Below are 17,670 nucleotides of genomic sequence, written 5' to 3'. Positions count from 1 at the left end.
AGAAATGAGCTCAAACGCGATGGAGCCTGGAAATGTTGTTCATTTTAAATGCCTTGTGTGCTCGCGGATTGATCATCCATTGCAATAAAAATTGTAAAGTTGAGAAGATCCAAAAAAAAAAAAAAAAACGCTCCGGTAACGGGATGAGAAAAGCGACGAGAGAACGGTATTCACTTTGACTTGGCAGCAGGGCAAGAGGTGGTTCAATCGGTTGTGGTTAGTTTTCGCAGTGAGAAGCGTGCAATGGATTCGAGCGTGAGCTCGTGTTAGAGATTTCACGTAATTGAGTATGAAACTAAAGTAAGACGTGCGATCGAAAAAGTCATGCTTTTAATGCATTTCTAATAATTAGGCACTTTGTCGGTATTTAAGGATGATCTCAACTAGATTTACTGTAAAAAAGAATTGATTTTTTATATTTATATATTGTATTACTTTGTGTTTACAGCAGAACTGCAAAATGCAGCAGAAATTAATTGGAGAAAATGGGGCTAATCATATTACTTATTAGAATATTTCTCATGATGGGTCAATTTTGTAGCCAGAATATTGCAGCGTTGTGGCAAAAACAGACACTAAATGTTTCCAAAGTTAATCCAATAGTAATAATAATAATAATTATTATTATTATTATTATTATTATTATTGTTATTATTGTGGGGCATGTTGTCACACCTGCCATCAAAATACCTATGAGAAAAAATGTGCACAGTAATACAATTATAAAAACATGAAACAGTTAGTGAAACAAACATTGCTAAAACACTGAATGAAGTACAAAGCAGAAATGTAAAAGTAAACATAAATACATAAAGTTTTATACTTTTTATATATATTTTTTTAATGCTTACCAAATTTGCAAACATCTGATCAAAAATACAGCGAAAAATTATACTGTGAATTATTGTTACAATTTGAACTTTTTATATTTTAATATATTTTAAAATACAGTTGAAGTGTATATTCTGCAGTCATCACTGCAGTCCTCGTGTCATCCGGAAATCATTCTAATAAGCTGATTTGCTGGGCTACTTAAAAAAAGATTATTATTATTGAACAAATGCATGTTTTTCATTGTTTTTTGAAACCTGGACACAGTTTTATTATTTTTATTTATTTATTTATTTATTAAGTTTAAATGAACAGCATTTGAAATGGTAAACTGCCACGTTTAATTAATTTATTGTATTTTTTTCTGAATTAGGTATTCATTTAATTTTTTTTTTTTTTTTTTTTTATGAAATCTTATATAGGCTACATACAGTAGGCTATATTTATTCAAATGCATTTCAAATCAACGTGACAACTTACTCCCCACCTGTCACCCTTTGTCAGAAAACACAGTTCCGGTATTCATCTAAATGTCTCTTTACTCTATATCTTCTTGACACTGCGCGTGCTAGGTGTCCAACAATACAGAATAAACATGAAGACAGTCTAAATTTAGTTTACAGGACAGAATTCACCCCCACATAAAACGTGAAAAAAAAAAATCTTTGAACTAGATGTTTGAAACCAGCACACAATCCACAGCTAGACCAAAACATACATTTGTATAATTGGCCTTTTCACTTGTAACCCTGTTGTTTCTGTGATATAGCCTCTGTGACAACTTCTGAGTGTGACAACTAGCCCTGGTCTCCTTTACACAGAGGTGGAAGTGCGGTGCGAATCAAAACGGGCTAATGAGTGTTTCTACAGCAAAAGTCTTGACTTTTTTCTCCCCTTTGCAAACAATGGTCTTAAAGATGAAACCTCATTATACATGTCCAAAGCATAAACGGATCAGGACAAATGTGGCAACAAAGTTTCAACTCGGGCAACATTCCAGCAGGTCTGATGCAACAGGGCTGCAACAAGAGTTACATCTCCATAGTGTAATATAGTGTCCTTCCTCGTCGCATGTGGTTAAATAGTGCTTTACGAGGGTCTCTCCGTGCTTAGATTTGTGCTTCGATACACGCCCGGTCTGGTTCCGGCAGTCTGGACCCGCTTTGATCGCCACCAGAATGCATTTGTCCTCTGCGTCTCGAAAGAGAAACGCGTTTGTGAAAAGCGAGCTTTAATCAGAGAATAAAAAGGGACTTGACAGTTTCGCAGACTTGAAACGCGGACCCGAGGTTGAAGTTCGGACCGAACTCGCTCCCTTTAGTTTGGACCCTGCGCCGAGGGGCGCGGCGGCGGAAGGATACGGGCTCGTGTGACGCGGTCACTGTTTGGTTTGACGTGATACTCCTCTGTTCTCCAAAACTTTTGAACGATTTATCGCGTAACCGATCGGTCTCGACATCAAATGAAGAAGAGTGAGACAATGTTCCACTAAATTGAAAACGTGAGCTCCTCCACTGCGGTTTACTGCGCTCACAGACGCTCTTCAGACCGGATCACCTCGGCACGATGGAGTAAGTGTCAACTTCCATTCAGACTTTTATATGAGCCGCAACTTCCTGTGACAGTCTATATCTCAGTTTAACTAGTTTTCACAGTTTCTGAACTGCGAGGACAAAATGCTAAAATGTGTGGAGATGGGGTTTAGTCGTGACGTTTTGTTATGAAAGTGCACCTAAAATTGCTTAACTGAGTTTCTGCATATTTTCTGTACTGTTAACAAGCTCCTTTTTCAAAACTACAGTGTAATGCTCTATTTTTAGGCACTTTTGATGCCTTTGTGTAGTTAAAAACACAATATAGTGTATAGTTTTAAATTACATTTACTTACAATATAAACTACAGTACAAAGTACAGTACAAAGAATTTAAACTAAAAATAGTTTTTTAGTTAATATTTTAAGACTTATTCCAACCTTTGTTTCCCATTTGGCACTGAACTTGACTAGAGGTATCATATTACAGAATAACAAATGAGATCTAGCAAAAGGTCACATTCTGATTTAAATCTTTAGATTTTTTTTTTTTTAATTTATTTGAAATTATTAGAAAATATTACACTCCATCCTATTAATTTAGTCAATTTAGGCTAAAATAACGAATTTTCTAAAATTTACATTTTTGTTTTTTGGAGGAAAAAAGTGAAATTCCATAAAATGAAATGTTCAAGCTTGTGTTATTATTAATTTTTTTTGACACCTGGAAAGCGGAAATTAACTTTTATTATTTATTTTTTTTTACTTCTATTTTTTTTTTTTTTTTTTTTTCACATAGGTTTCAGTTTTTCGCATCTCTTTCCCGTATGTGGCATTTCTTCGATTCTCATGCATTGTACGCAATTCACCATTTCAACTGGAATACAGCAAATTGTGGCGGCATACATTATTCCCAGGAAGACTCCTCATTTGCACAGCCGCTTAAGAGCTCCTCTTTCCTACTGGCTAACGGAAGGCCAATCACAGGCGGAGGGAGGAGTCTGCACAGACGTAGGACTAAATTGGTAAGCAGTACGACACTTTTATTTTGTCCGATTGTTGGTGGGAACCGCACTGCAGCGTATGTGTTAATGGCGTACAGTAAGTAAAGCAAATATTTTGGTGATCCGCATCGTTTCATCTTTTTTTTTTTGTTGTTGCTGTTTTGGTTGCTTGCATAGTTTTAACATTAAAATGCGTAGCTATAGCTATTCATACGCCATTTTGCGCAAAACATGCATGTTGAAAATATTTCATATCGTGCTTTTATCGAATTAAGCATGTTGTTTTTCCTCTACAGATTGGATGACAAAAACTTTTGACGCTTACCAAACTCTACTTCCACGGAATCCTCTCCTGGTTCCTCTATCCCACCTTCGCCTCTGGAGCATGATGTCCAAATGCCCTCCGACTTGGAGGTTATGACCACTCTTCTTAAAGAAGAACTGGCTCAGCTGGAGGATTATTACCTGTATGAATCGGCACCTATGAAATTGGAGAAATGGCAAAAATGTGACAAAAGCTTGCAAGCTATGGCTACGCAGTCGTACTACCAGTTGCCTGCGCGCCAGTACAATGCAAACCAACCTGAAACAAATCCCAGGCTGGTTTCCCTAGCAACCGGAGATCTCGACCTGCGAGGCTTCTGTGGGGGCTCCGTGAGCCGACCGAAAATGTCTCGCCCCGGCCCCTACAGCTACATTCGGACACACTGCAACAGCCAAAGAATATCAACGAACGGATGCAAGGACGTGGAGGTGTTCGAGAAGGAGACGTGGACTTTCAAAGGGACTCATTCAGGTTACGCGGAGCTGGCGTTTGACCAGTGCTCTGTCGACAAATCCTTCGGAAAGAGCCACGCGAGCGCGAAGAAGGTTCGCGAATGTGCCATACTGTTGAAGGAAGAAGAGAAAAGTTGCTTCACGGAAGACGTGTTTTACCGAGCGGAGATGATGAGAAGTTACGATCTCGGCGGCTCCCTGGAGCCGCACCACAGACGGGAGGGCCAGAGCCACGGGATGAAGATGCTCGGCCACGACGGGATTGCTATGCCCGTTTTGCAGTGCGCAGAGAACGAGAGCTGTCCGCCGTATAAACAATCCGAAGTAGCCGAGTGCTACTTTCATCAGATAACTGCCAATTTAGAGCCATATCACGGCTTCATGAATGAAATCGATCAGCCAATCAGAACTGGGGCTCTTGATATCCAGAATAATGACTACTTGCACCACGAATGCCTTGGGGATCAAAGCTTTGAATGTCTGTCCGGAGACAGTGTTGGGTCCTCTTTGGAGTTGCCCATCCAGAAACCACTGCAAAGGTCACGGGAAAGTCAGTGCGCGTTTAAGCCAGATGTTAAAGTAGGTTGCTCGGAGAGAAACCATGGAGAACGCAAGCAGAAGAAGAGGGATCAGAACAAGTCCGCCGCCCACAGGTACCGTAGCCACTTTGTTTATGGTGACTCAGTTAGTTAAGTTGCAAGAGTTATTAAAAAGCGAGCATGATTGCTTAAAAAAAAAAAAAAAAAAAAACGAGCAGAAACGCTGAACCATGTTATTTTATTCCACAAATGTTGCTGAAAAACAATAGGTACCGTCAGCGTAAGAGGGCGGAGCAGGACTGTTTGGAGGAGGAGCTTCATGGTTTGGAAGGGCGGAACAGAGAACTTCGGGACAAAGCAGAATCTGTAGAGAGAGAGATTCAGTATGTGAAAGATCTCCTGATTGAAGTCTACAAGGCTCATGAGTCAGCGCTAAAAGAGGATTCCAGTGCCTAAACCGTCTTTTACCAGCATTTCACTCACGCCAGGCTCTGACAGCATGTTTTTATGCTCTAAATAGTTAGTTAAAAAAAAAAAAAACAAGAGCTCGTGTATTAAAATGGTTGTGTTTTTCCAAAGCGAAAGCCGCATGGTTTCATGAAACTGAGAGCATAATATCTGAAGCACTGTGACGATAGCCTTGAATACGTTCTAATGACTGACAGTGTTATATTTAATGAAAAGCTGCCCATCTCGAGATTTGACTGAATTTCTTTCTTCAACCCTACTGGTTTGTTTTAGTGAACACGATCTGTGCTACTTTTATTGAAAGATATTCTGTACAGGCTTGCTCCGTTCATCAGCACAACATAATGAGAATTTGTAATAACGTAGCGACATGATCAAAATTCTTACTATTGTAATAATGCAAAGCACTGCGATGTATAATGTCACTACCTTTTTTTTTTTTGTCTTTTTGCTTTATATTTTCACGTGTTTTCTTCTATTTCTCCTTTATCTCATGTAATTATATTTAGAATAGAGGAGAAACGGCTTTTGCAGCTATAATTAAATTGCTTTAAAATATATTATACATGAAGGTTTATAGCATATTAACGACTGATTTTTTTGGCTCAGGTATGGAATGCATGTCTAATACATTGAAAAGCATGTTGGGTTACAATTTATTGCATGACCCAAAATATGAAATGAATGCTTTTGTGCATTATGACAATATGTAGAATTTTTAATTTTGCCCATTCGTTTTATTCTCATTAACATAGCGCTTTACAAAAAAAATATGTGCTTTGTTTTGTTTGTTTTTTTTGATTGACGTATGTAACCAGAATGAGATATAGATTGTTTTATGCAGGTTTGCGGAAAACAATCACTGTCGTTTGCTACAGGACTTAAAATTCAGAAGAATTTGAAAGATTTCAACTTATTTGAACAGGTGCACGTTACTACAGTAGTACACTGTGCCTCTGAAAACAGACAAGCGTAGCAAATCTGAATGCATTTATTTCTGCAGGTTCTAATGTGTTTCAGAATCTACCAACACTTGATTAATAAATACAAATTATATTGTGCAGTAATTCTTATTTTTGTTCGATTCAAATGTCAATAAATGATTCTTAAATATTTTACGAACATTGTGATGAAGAATTATTGCGCTTGCTTAAACACACATGCACACGATGATGATCGTTCAAATGTTTTATCAAAATAAAAAATTATATATTATTTTTACAAGGTGTTTAAATATGTAAATAATAAAAGGCTGTTAGTAATGTTTTTTAAAACCTTTTATCCCTTTTAAAATTCGTACTTACACTGATTTTTTTATTTATTTATCCATTTGATAAAGCTTTTTAAGGATAATTATTGAAGTATAATATTTCTTTTTATATATATATATATATATATATATATATATATATATATATATATATATATATATAATTATTATTTACATTTTCAGTACTCAAGCTAACATGCCTGCACTTTTCATCTTTGAGCAGAAAACTGACGGCAAACTGCTGTCGAACTGCTGCACTTTTCACGAGCTATTGGCGCTATTTAACCAGTTATAATTCAGATTTCTCCATCAAACGTGCAGTACGTTATACGTGTGGCTGGTTGTAATGTGTGATGTGGCCTCACGATGGCATCAAAGGAATAATTGAGACGGCAGGCAGCGCTCGCGGGCTGTTATTGTTGGCGCGAGGACCCCAGCCGCTTTATGTGAGTTTAGATCACAGCGCTACGTCCTACACACTATATTACAATCTACAGTTGATAGAAAAACATACAGCGAACCTTTAATTTACAATATATTCATGTCAAATATATGTCAAAAACATGATCAGGTCTTATACGCTTTATAATTATATTTCGACGTTATTATGATTATTATTATTATTATTATATTACTATATGATATATTTAAAAAAAAAAAAATTTGCTAGGCATTTTTATTTTTATAGCGTAGATAAACGCTTTTAAATATCACGCGTGCAAAAAAAAACGTCTTTTTTTCCGCGTGAAAATTCGTGACTTTAAAAAGCTAATCGGAAATTAATTAAGTCTTTAACGAGAAGTCTTTAATTCAGCAGGATTTCATTTAACTGTAGTCGGTTTTAATAAACTCTGATTCGGTGTTTTTTTTTGTTTTGTTTTTCAGTTTATGAAATTTGAGCAAACTAAACTGATAAAATGCATAATTAAATAATGAATAATGTTATGAAATAATGGAAAAAAAAATTTTAAATACATTTTGTATTATTTTTTCGGAAAGGAAAAATATGTGTGTGTATAGATAGATAGATAGATAGATAGATAGATGTGATAATAGCTGGGACAAGTTTATAGCCCCGGGGATCACAAGATGGCCCCATTCCTTTATTTTTCTTTCAGCTATTCCACCTGAACCGAACAGTGCAACATCATCCTGTACAGAGCTCCTATATCTAATGTTTTTTAGATATTTAATTGTCAATTGCTTTTTAACTCTAAAGATGAAAAAAGTATTGTACAAGCCGTAACAAAATGAAAAAATATATTCGCATTATCTTTGAATAATGTGTTTTTCTCCCAAAACAGGCGAGTGTGTGTCAAACGTTACCAGAGTAAGAACACAATGGATTTTTTTTTTTTACATTTCAAATCCTAGCCCCATTATTCACGTTTAATTTCACGCACACCATTTACTAGCAGTGGTGCGATTTAAATCAATGTTTTCTTTCCGCAATCTTTTGATGCAAGTGCAAGTCTTTTGGTGGATCGCACCTGCCTTCTTTATTTCCAGTACGGGAATTTCATTCAGTCTTTTAATAGGCAGCGTGTGATGTGACTTCTGAAGAAACAGAGCTGGGGAATGCAGAGCGGTGAAGGATGTGCGTGAGAAGCTTAGAGGCGTTAACTTGTGGCCCTCGGGGCAAAGGGCATTTCACTCAGCGCTCTGTTTACCTTCCAGCTGATCATGCTTGAAGGAATATAAGAAAGACAGTCTGACAGCACTGGCATCGCTTCAAAGTGTGTGTGTTTGCAGGGTTAGAATACATGCGTGTTTAGACACACCCTACACATCTTTCAATAGAAGGCTGCTATTGCCTACAGTAAAAGTGATTCTTATCTGTGACTGCTGGAATCACTAAAGGAATAGTTTTCACTCTTAAAAATAAAGGTTCTTTACTGAAGAATAATATCCATGAACCCTCTCCATTGCACAAAAGGTCAAACGGAAACGGTAGAAGAGGTTCTCTATTATTAAAATGTTGTCATAAATGGTTCTATGGTATCACTACAAATATATATATATATATATATATATATATATATATATATATATATATATATATATACACTTTTTTTTCAGTTTCAGATATGAAAATTCTGTCATCGTTTGCTCTTTACAAATCGGTACAATTTTATTTCTAATGTGGGATGCAAAAGGAGCAACTTTGACAAATGTGCCAGTCGCTCTTTTCCAGCCATTCAAGTCAATTCCAGTATTTAGTACTGCGTTATTAAAAACAGTTAATTGACCTGGGCAAACATCAACTAATAATAATCAGCCATACGAGACTGATATGCAAAAATGGACTTTGGCATGTTTATTAAACAATGTAAATAGGCCTAATATGTTGCCGAGCGTATATTATATTATTGTTTATAGTTAGCATTAAATAACATCAGTGAAACCTGTTCTAAAATGATGTTACCAAGAATTATTTGTTAAGTGAAATAAAACCAAAAAAATGGATAAATATGTAAACATTAAAAACTGAAAAATTTGAATTTTTACTTTAGTTAAAGCTGAAATACTAATGAAACTAAATGAAATAGATAAGGTAGCCATACAAAATGCAGAGCAGAGGATTGACAAACACCGGTCTATATATTACAGTTCACACAGCAGCTCTGTATGAGGAGTCGAGGAAAAGTCATCAATCTCTGAAACTTTTCTCCTCCGGCTGTGTCCGGATCAATGAGTCAGTGAGTCACTTAAGAAGCCGAATCAGTCATCTCTCATGAACTCTCAGGAATTTGCTAAACAGAGCGAGGGCGGATGTCAAGACTCTCAGCGCGTAATGTATTAATACCAGTCTTAAAGCTATTGTGTGCCTTCTGAAGATTGAAGAAACGGCACTCGAAGTCTTACGAGTAACTGCCATGGCTATCGTTTCGTCATTCTGGCAGCCCTGCAGCCTCGTTTTATCGTAATACCCTTCTGAGAAATATCTCACAAAAGAAAAAAAAACATACAGGAGATACTAAGATTTTACATTTTTAGAATAATTACTATTACAGGCTTTCAAACACGGAGTACATACAACACAAAGAGCGGTAGTTAAATGTAACAGCTTTATTATTTTCCATCAGCGCGTATACATGCAACAAAAAGTGTGTCTCTAACAAAAGACTCTTTCTCTCTCTCTCTCTCTCTTTCTCGAGAACAGGGTCAAGAGGAAAACAACAGAGCAAGCAGATAATTGCACTGGCATCTCATCAGTACAAACCTGCCCCATAATGCCTCTGGCACAGACCTGCATAAGATATGAATGATGGGAGTCCAAAACTCATCATTTAAGTTTATGAGAACTCCTCTTCTCAGAGTAATGCAAAAATAACTCCCAATACCAATAATACAAAAACCCCTTTTATGCATGGATAATCGCAATCGTGGCCAGAGCTTGAACACCTTGTTATGTTTCCACAAATCACTGACATTTTATGACCTATACTTAATCTGCAGTTTTCCCACACGCTCTTTACTCACGCATTATGCATTAGCAAGATTGTCATTTTTAATAATATTTTTTCAGTAACTTGATACCCATATCAATTAAGAAAAAACTTACACCCATTCACCTAACCCTTACACACTATGAATATTACCTGATGTATTTATAACAACCACCACAAATAAACAATCAAATTTCATAATTCATACCCGCTCCCCTAACATATGTCTATTTTGTTTCTAAAACCATATTCGCGTTTAAAGCGAAAAAAAAAAAAAATAATAATAATAATAAAACATACTATGCATGATGTCTTCCAATAAAACGTAAATGAAGCCCTGGATAAATCGTATACATACAGTACCCCTATTATATTTAGTATGCGAGATATATGCTTCACCCTCGCTGTCCCCGTGTAAAAATCAACAGCGTTACACGCCGTTTGTTTAATAATGTAAAACAGAAATGAGGACAGTCACAAAATATGAATTCTAAGATATATTAATGTTGCCTATTACAAAAATATGCTAAATACCATGTTGTTGGAAATACCTTACAGCCCCCGATAGACAAAACAAATAGGTTTCGTTGTGTCTGAGAGGAAGACACTATTAAGAAGAGCTTTAATCAGGGTCACGCTCGTGGCTCTGTATTATTTGTATGAGTGGATCCCCATTATTACAAATTACAGCCAGCATTAAGAAGTTCCTTTTTCTTGCATAAGTATAAAAGTTAATAAGAGTATTTTAAAGCATCTTACCTCTAACACTAGCATATACTTTCTAAATCAAATCATCATACAGTAACTGCTTCTCAGGTTTCAGACCGCTTTTAAAAAGCAAATGATTAAAAAAAAAAAAAGAAAAAGTAATTTTTTCTTGTCTGAAAAAGTAAATTATTCCTGCAAACCTTCAGAAATCATTGTTATATGCACAAGACTTATTATTATTAATGCTGAAATCAGTTTCAGGGCTTAATGTTTTTGTAGAAATCGTTATAAGAATAGCTTGACAGATAAATATGTTACTGTCACTTTAATGCGTCCTTTCTGAATAGATCCATTAAGTCCTTAAAACACTGATCTCAAATGTTAATTGGCAGCTTTGTAAAAGGGAAAATAACACCAGCAATGTGTATGTATTTTTGTTGTAAATGCATTAGCATTAGCGCAAAAGCAAAATTACAAAAATGCTTTTTGTGTCAAAATGTTGTCAGATTCGGAGAAAAATAGAGTGGGAAAAAATATTATCAAATCAAAAAAAATCAGTTCCGCTGCTGACACGTTTTTTTGCTTTCGGTTTTGTACAGCAATAAACATAACCATTACAGTAACATCAATCTCAAAACTATTTGCTCTTGGAGCAAATAGGAATGGTGGTATTTGACAGACTCGTAGGTCTTACCACAGTTCTATTCTGTTTTAAACATTTTGCTACTCAAATGTAACTAACAGTGGAAGTTTCACAGAAACCAGCTAATGGGCAACCGTTGTGTTTTTGTTCCTCCCTTTTCACCTGAACACTGAACAAAATCTACAGTTGCATAATACATAGCTTTACCATGACTTGAAGACTATCCTCATCCTCCTTTCGTGTATGTACATTTAGTCTTCAGCGGCAAGTAAAAGCTTGTATTCACTCAAAAACATTTACCGTCAGTTAAAAGCACTGCCTGGCTTGACAGAGAAAACAACTCCGAAGCAGCCACAACCGAACCGCTCCTAAATCACGTTGTTTCTGGCCTGAAAACAGAAAAAACGATTAAGTAATGGCTTTAAAATGACTGCCGTGCGCAAAATGTGTTATGTATCAGGTTAAAGGCATGGGTTTAACACCATTTCGAACACGATTCTCTGCAGAACATTAGTCATCAAGATTAAACACGCCTCACACCTTGATTTCATTTGACTGAAAGGGTGCTTGTTCACACCATGCTCTTTCCGTCACGCTGTAGCCACCCTGATCCTATATGAAAAAAACTCCTACTCTTTTGAATCGCTTTAGCTAGCAGCATGCGTGTCTCTCATTCTCACCGGAGCGTGTAAACAGCACTCCATTTGAAGGAGGCACTCTAGCGTCTCCATCATCTGCTCCTTGAGAAGGGTGTGCAGTCTGACCCGTCCTGCAGACTCGCACAGCTCCAGCTCGCGCACCGTGTGGTTGAGAGCGACTGCCGCACACTGCAACGCGCTGAGCCCTGCAAAGAAAACACCGTGAATCCGTCTTCTTTACACGCGCTTGAAATACGCTTCTAATTAGGCACCGCTTTGATCAAAAATAAGCTGAATGTAAAAGCACGTGGATCAAGCCGGGGTGAGCACAGTTTTACCGCTTTGGCGAGCACTGCAACTTACTGCATTATTTAAATTGCAAGATGCAGTTGCTGTTTTATACAAGTGTCCTGATAAGACAGAATTGTATTAATGCATTTTAGATGGTATCTGATTATGATGATAATGATCTGATCATTGACTATGAAAAAAACAACAACACTGTATGAAGTGCTTTTTTGACAAATGATGACCATATATTTATAGTGTCATAGAGACAAGAACAAACATTAATACACATACACACACACATATATATATATATATATATATATATATATATATATATATATATATATATATATATATATATATATATATATACACACACACACACACACACTTCATGCACCAACAACCCTGAATTAAGCACATTGCATAAGTATTCAAACCCTTAACCCACTACTTGGCTGAAGCACGTTTACAGCCTCAAGTCTTTTTGATACCACAAGCTTTGCATATCAGCATTTGGCAATTATCTGTCATTCTTCACTTCACCTGCTCACCTCTCAAGCTCTGTCAGGTTGGATGGGGGCAGACACACATTTTCAGGTCTCTCCGAAATATCTGATTGAGTTCAATACGAGACTGTGTGGCTGGGTCACTCAAATACATTCAAAGAGTTGCTCTTGCTGTGTGCTTAGAGTCACCGTCCTGAATGCTCTGGACTGGGTTTTCTACAAGGCTATCTCTATATTTTAGTGCATTGAGCTTTCTTCTACTCTGATGCATTCCCCAGTCCCAGTCGCTGAAAAAGAAACCCTACAGCATGAGGCTGACACCAGCACACAGGTTTCTTTCAAACATTATGTTTGGAATTGAGGCTCATCAGAGCAAAGAATCTTATTTCTTACAGTCACACGGTCCTTTAGGTGCTTTTTTTGCAAATTCCAAGCGTGTTTTCATATGTCTTGGCATGCAAGCATTGGCATGCAAGGCACTGTATATATACAACAATAGGCTTATTTTTTCCTGGTTGGTAAGAAATATTGGCAGCATAATAAGGCTCCATTTGTTAACATTAGTTAAGTTCTCTAATAATACAAATAATTCTAAGCATTTAATAATCAGTCTTCATTCAAATTAACATTTACTAATACATATCAAATGAATGGACCTGAGCTAACAAGAACTAGCAATCAAAACTTGTATTTCTATTATCTAAGATGACTAAATATTTTACCAAAAGCATTGTTTACTGATACTTGGTGCAACATTTTAAAATGTTACCAAAATATACCAAAGTGGTACATATTCTTAATTCACTGGCACAAAAACTCTGCCAACAAGCGTTCAACTATTAACTTGAATCTTTAACCATTAAACCACATCACTTCTAAGTCTCTCCTTTGTTGTGCAAATTCTGATGACAAATGATTGTCAAATGAGTCACCTAAAAAAAACAAGTTTGTGACCAGCACTGCTGGATTCTTCTCACGTTAAGGCAGTAGGAACGCAGCCACTGCCTTACTGCAGACAAATCTCAGAAAAGATTTTGAACATGCCAACTTAACACAAAAATGAACAGAAGCAATAATCATTTTGTACCGTTTGCATCTCTTTCCTCCAAATTAATATACACGCCATTTGTCATCAAACCTTTCAGGACCTGTCAGAAAACATATTTAAAAGTATGAGTGAGTGTGCAGAAGTAAGCTCTGTATGTTAATACTCCAGTACCACAAAGATTTTACCTCCAACACTCGAATATATCCATTTTCTGCACTGAGATGAAGACATGTTTTCCCATACCGGTCCTTCACATTGATATTTGCACCAAGTGACACCAAATCAGCCACCATGAAGTGTTGATTCTTCTGTGCAGCAAGATGAAGGGGAGTCTGGGAAGAAAAACAGCCCATGCAACATTTATGCGTGTTTGCCGAGTGACTGACACTCTGAGAATATGCATGTATGATTGTTTGTCACCTTTCCCTCTGAATCTTTGATATCCAGTTTCTTCAGAGCCGCCATCCTTCTGGCAATAACGTACACAAGGGATCTCTTTCCCTCTTCAACAACTCTGTGTAAAAGACTGTGGAGAGAGAACGAAAGTAGTCACTTTCCATTGCATGATCTGTTCGCTTTGCAGTGTCATGGTATCGCTAATTGTAAACAGCTGCATTCAATGGGTGGAGTACTAGAGATCTATTCCAGTGAAAGGTAAACCCTTGCATCGTCTTTTATTGTGTTTGAAAACACTGTCAGTTCCACTGGTGTAGTCTTTCAGGATGTTTGTCAGGTCTGTGCATGCGGCCATCACCAATAACCATTGTTCGAGTCATTTCATGCAAGAGGGTTTGTTTGAAGACCCTCTGCGCCATCTTTGTTGGCTCCGAAACGCTTCAGATTTCAGCTGGGTTCCCATTAATCTCTTTTATTCTGCTCTGCTTGAGAACTTAATAATGGGGTTTGTCATAAAGTTGGAAGTGGAAAACTAATGCAGCTGCTTATTGAGCGCGACAACAGCGATGGGAGACCCACTTTCGTTCTTTCTGTATTTCATAAAAAGTTTGAAATGATAAAGGTGGCACTGCAAAAACTACCCTTGCAATTCTTGGTACTTGAAAATTATTTTCAGAAACTGTGTGCGTTTTCTTCATTTTTTTAAATTATAGCCGCCTTTGAAAGATTACTCATTAGGATCTGCATGAAGAAACCATCTGCAATGGCTACAGTGAGTTCTTGAAGTAAAGAAAAATTATCTTACATCCTTCCGTTTTTGTCTACAGCAAGAAGCTCCTGGTCAGATATGTTTTTTAGCATATTCTCCTCTCTTTCCATTTGAGTCCAGAAGAAGGTCATACTGCTCCACTCTCCCTGCTGAGAATGTGGCCATGGTGTATAGTTCATCTTCTGAGAAGAAACATCCCAGACTTCTGGGTTGGGACTGGCGCTGAATGACTCTTGGGGAGAAGGCACCTGGTATTCGCATGAGTTTATTCCATTTAGATCATCATACCTGTATTTATCGGACTCATAACTGCTATAGTCTTTCTGATCCCCCATGAAGACATCGGCACCCTGGCTGTAAGTAGGGGATGGGTAGGAGCTGGACACCGAATGGACAGGGGAGGTTGCGGAGGGCACAGAGTAGCTTGGAGACAAAGGTACCTCATTCTCCTGGCCATATGTGTTCATGACACCATGTGGAGATGCATCTTCAACCCAGGACTCAGAAGAGTATGAAGCCAAAGGGCTTTTGTTTGGCAATCTGTTTGACTGACAGGTCTTGAGATCCTCCTCCAGCACTTCTACTATAATTGCAAGCTCCTCTAGGCTTTTGGTTTGAGGTTTCTTCTGTAGCAGACATGAGAAATGTGTCACAACCTGTCTTTGTAATACCAACGAAGTTACCAAACACGAAGATAGCTCTGCAGTGGCAGAAAAAGACGTCACTCACCAGAAAACGTCTCCGGTTTCCACCTGTGTTAACTCGTTTCTTATCCCCTTTTGACCAAAGACAGTGCTGATCAGAAACACAAAGTTATAATTATTATGCTGATATTTTACGTGTTAACCTTACCTTTAGATGTCTTTAAATGTTTTCCCTGTAAAGAGACAGATAAAGAAGAAGACCATGAGAAGCATGCCTCAGTTTGACCGTAGAAGACTGTAAGACATGAAAAAAATCATACCTGCAGATCTTTAGGGTCAATACCATTGGCTATCCGTATATTTCTGAGCATGTCCCGCACTGGCATTCTAACTCGGACTCCAAGGTACTTCTTTTCAGAAGCTGACTTGTGTTTTTTTGGTCCTAAAGGAACACAGGCCTATTAATGATGCAGCAGCAACAAAACTGCATACAGCAACATCTTAAGTCTGGAATACAAGGTTTTGTTCCAATTTTTCCTCATATTTACTGTCTGGAGAAGTTGATGACCAGTCTGCGGACTTGAGTCAACAGAATCCACAGAAAACCATTGTGGTATATGATGGTCAAAGCCTCAGACGATGAGTCCATCCAGTCAGAGGACTTAAAACATGGGTATTTTCAGCTAATTTTAGTACACATTGTTTTTATTTGACAGGCGTCATCTCGCAACACCGAGCACATTTCTGTTCGAATTTATTGTGACTGGAACAACTTTAAAGCCTGGTACTGTATGGTCGTCCACTGTATGATGGGCAGTTTTTTTTGCAAAGCATTTAAGTTTATGAGGCTGGGTATTTTAGATCTGTTCTGTTCTTAAATGCAGCGTATTCCAACCTTAACATGATCGAACAGCATGCAAACAGCAAATCAAATGTTAGCCAGAAATTAATTTAAAGTACAATCGATTGTATGTATGCTCATACAGGTAATAATTATGATAACTCCAGATTTAGGCTTGCTTTAATGACAATAACAGCATAAGATTAGATTCTAACCGTATAGCATGCATACGTGTACATATATAGTTACCTATTAAATATATTAATGAGGCTGTATATAAATCTAAATATTGTGATATCTAACACGGACTGATGGTCTTAGCTGTTGGACTATCAGTATCAGACAAACCAGTTAAGCACTAGCTTGGCCCAGCAGAAAGACAACCCTAAACCAGATAATACCATGTTAAACCTGGCTTAAAACCGTTTCCCAAAGGAGCCTATGGATATCAGAGCGATTGATCTCCTCCTGGACAGTGTTTTGAAGATATCCTCTACCCACCTGTTTGACAGCTGCTCTTGGCTTTATTGCCCCCTGATGCATTCTGGGCCGGTACCGGTAGATTCGATCCGTCTGCGTTAGAAGGAGGCTCTGCTGGCAGCGGTGACCCGTCACACAGATAGTCTTTAGGTGGCTTATAGCGCCTTGTGGCCTTTACCTGACTGCTCACCATCCTGATGTCCGGTTATAAAGCCGAGTGCCACGCGTTTACTGTTATGATAACAAATGGCCGAGGAACGGGCTTCTTACCTGCTAGTCCTCATTAAACAGAAGCGTCATGTAAGCGCGGGCTTGTTTTCATTGCCTGATCTGAAGAGGCGGGACAGTCACCGCACATTTAGGACTCACCTGAGTTTAAACAAGCGAAAACAGTGAACCCATGTGGAGCAAAGCTGTTTTGTCCATCACATTTATTTTTATAATGATTACGGTACGACAATTTATTTATTTGCAGGGTCATACAATTTATAGCTACATTTATCTATATATAATTTATGTCCATCTAATACATATATATATATATATATATATATATATATATATATATATATATATATATATATATATATATATATATATATATATATATATATAATGTTCAGTCTAACTACAGTCCAATCATTTCTTTCGTTCTTCGAGGTAAATAAATAGCCCTGTGACAACTAAATTAATTCTCAAAGGTTTGAACGAACCAAGTGAAGCCTTGCTAAACCTGAGAAATGCATACAGATGCTTTTGGGGAAAAAATCCAGCGTTGTTGTTTTTTTCATTTATGTATTATTTTATTAGTGATATTTTTGATTTCTCACCGCC

At 37.4% G+C, this 17,670-nt stretch overlaps 2 protein-coding genes across 3 annotated transcripts; one reads left to right on the top strand and one right to left on the bottom strand.

Moving 5' to 3' along the window:
• Window positions 1-3,687: 3,687 nt before the first annotated feature.
• LOC122358622 lies at window positions 3,688-6,268 on the top strand (the record flags this gene model as incomplete). The annotated part of the gene is made up of 2 exons (XM_043258501.1): window positions 3,688-4,796; window positions 4,952-6,268. Coding segments are annotated over 2 exons (1,296 nt in total), but the record flags the coding sequence as incomplete, so codon positions are not given.
• Window positions 6,269-10,777: 4,509 nt separating this feature from the next.
• On the bottom strand, window positions 10,778-17,145 carry LOC122358473 (NF-kappa-B inhibitor zeta-like). 2 transcript variants are annotated; one of them, XM_043258280.1, is made up of 10 exons: window positions 16,858-17,145; window positions 15,836-15,957; window positions 15,724-15,748; window positions 15,601-15,647; window positions 14,908-15,497; window positions 14,127-14,232; window positions 13,892-14,038; window positions 13,746-13,806; window positions 11,901-12,064; window positions 10,778-11,609 (listed from the first exon to the last, which is right to left on the bottom strand). In XM_043258280.1, exons 1-10 carry the CDS (start codon window positions 17,027-17,029, stop codon window positions 11,589-11,591), a joined length of 1,455 nt encoding a protein of 484 aa, XP_043114215.1. In that variant the 5' UTR covers window positions 17,030-17,145; the 3' UTR covers window positions 10,778-11,588. The 2 variants fall into 2 exon arrangements, with proteins under 2 accessions (XP_043114215.1, XP_043114216.1); XM_043258281.1 differs by having other exon boundaries at window positions 14,908-15,494.
• Between the last annotated feature and the right edge of the window lie 525 nt (window positions 17,146-17,670).

The sequence above is a fragment of the Puntigrus tetrazona genome, chromosome 15 (assembly GCF_018831695.1).
Source record: "Puntigrus tetrazona isolate hp1 chromosome 15, ASM1883169v1, whole genome shotgun sequence".
Classification (NCBI taxonomy): domain Eukaryota; kingdom Metazoa; phylum Chordata; class Actinopteri; order Cypriniformes; family Cyprinidae; genus Puntigrus; species Puntigrus tetrazona.
Note: the sequence above shows the minus strand (reverse complement) of the source record. Positions and strands in the feature narration are given on the sequence as shown.

Bases quoted from the DNA above. Each gene is read 5' to 3' on its own strand.
- LOC122358473 (XM_043258280.1), bottom strand. From the start codon at position 17,029: ATGGTGAGCAGTCAGGTAAAGGCCACAAGGCGCTATAAGCCACCTAAA. The intron at 14,233-14,907 runs GTAAGATAATTT...CTCTCTCCACAG, and splicing joins GTAGACAAAAACGGAAGGAT to TCTTTTACACAGAGTTGTTG. The intron at 11,610-11,900 runs GTGAGAATGAGA...TTCTGTTTTCAG, and splicing joins AGTGCTGTTTACACGCTCCG to GCCAGAAACAACGTGATTTA.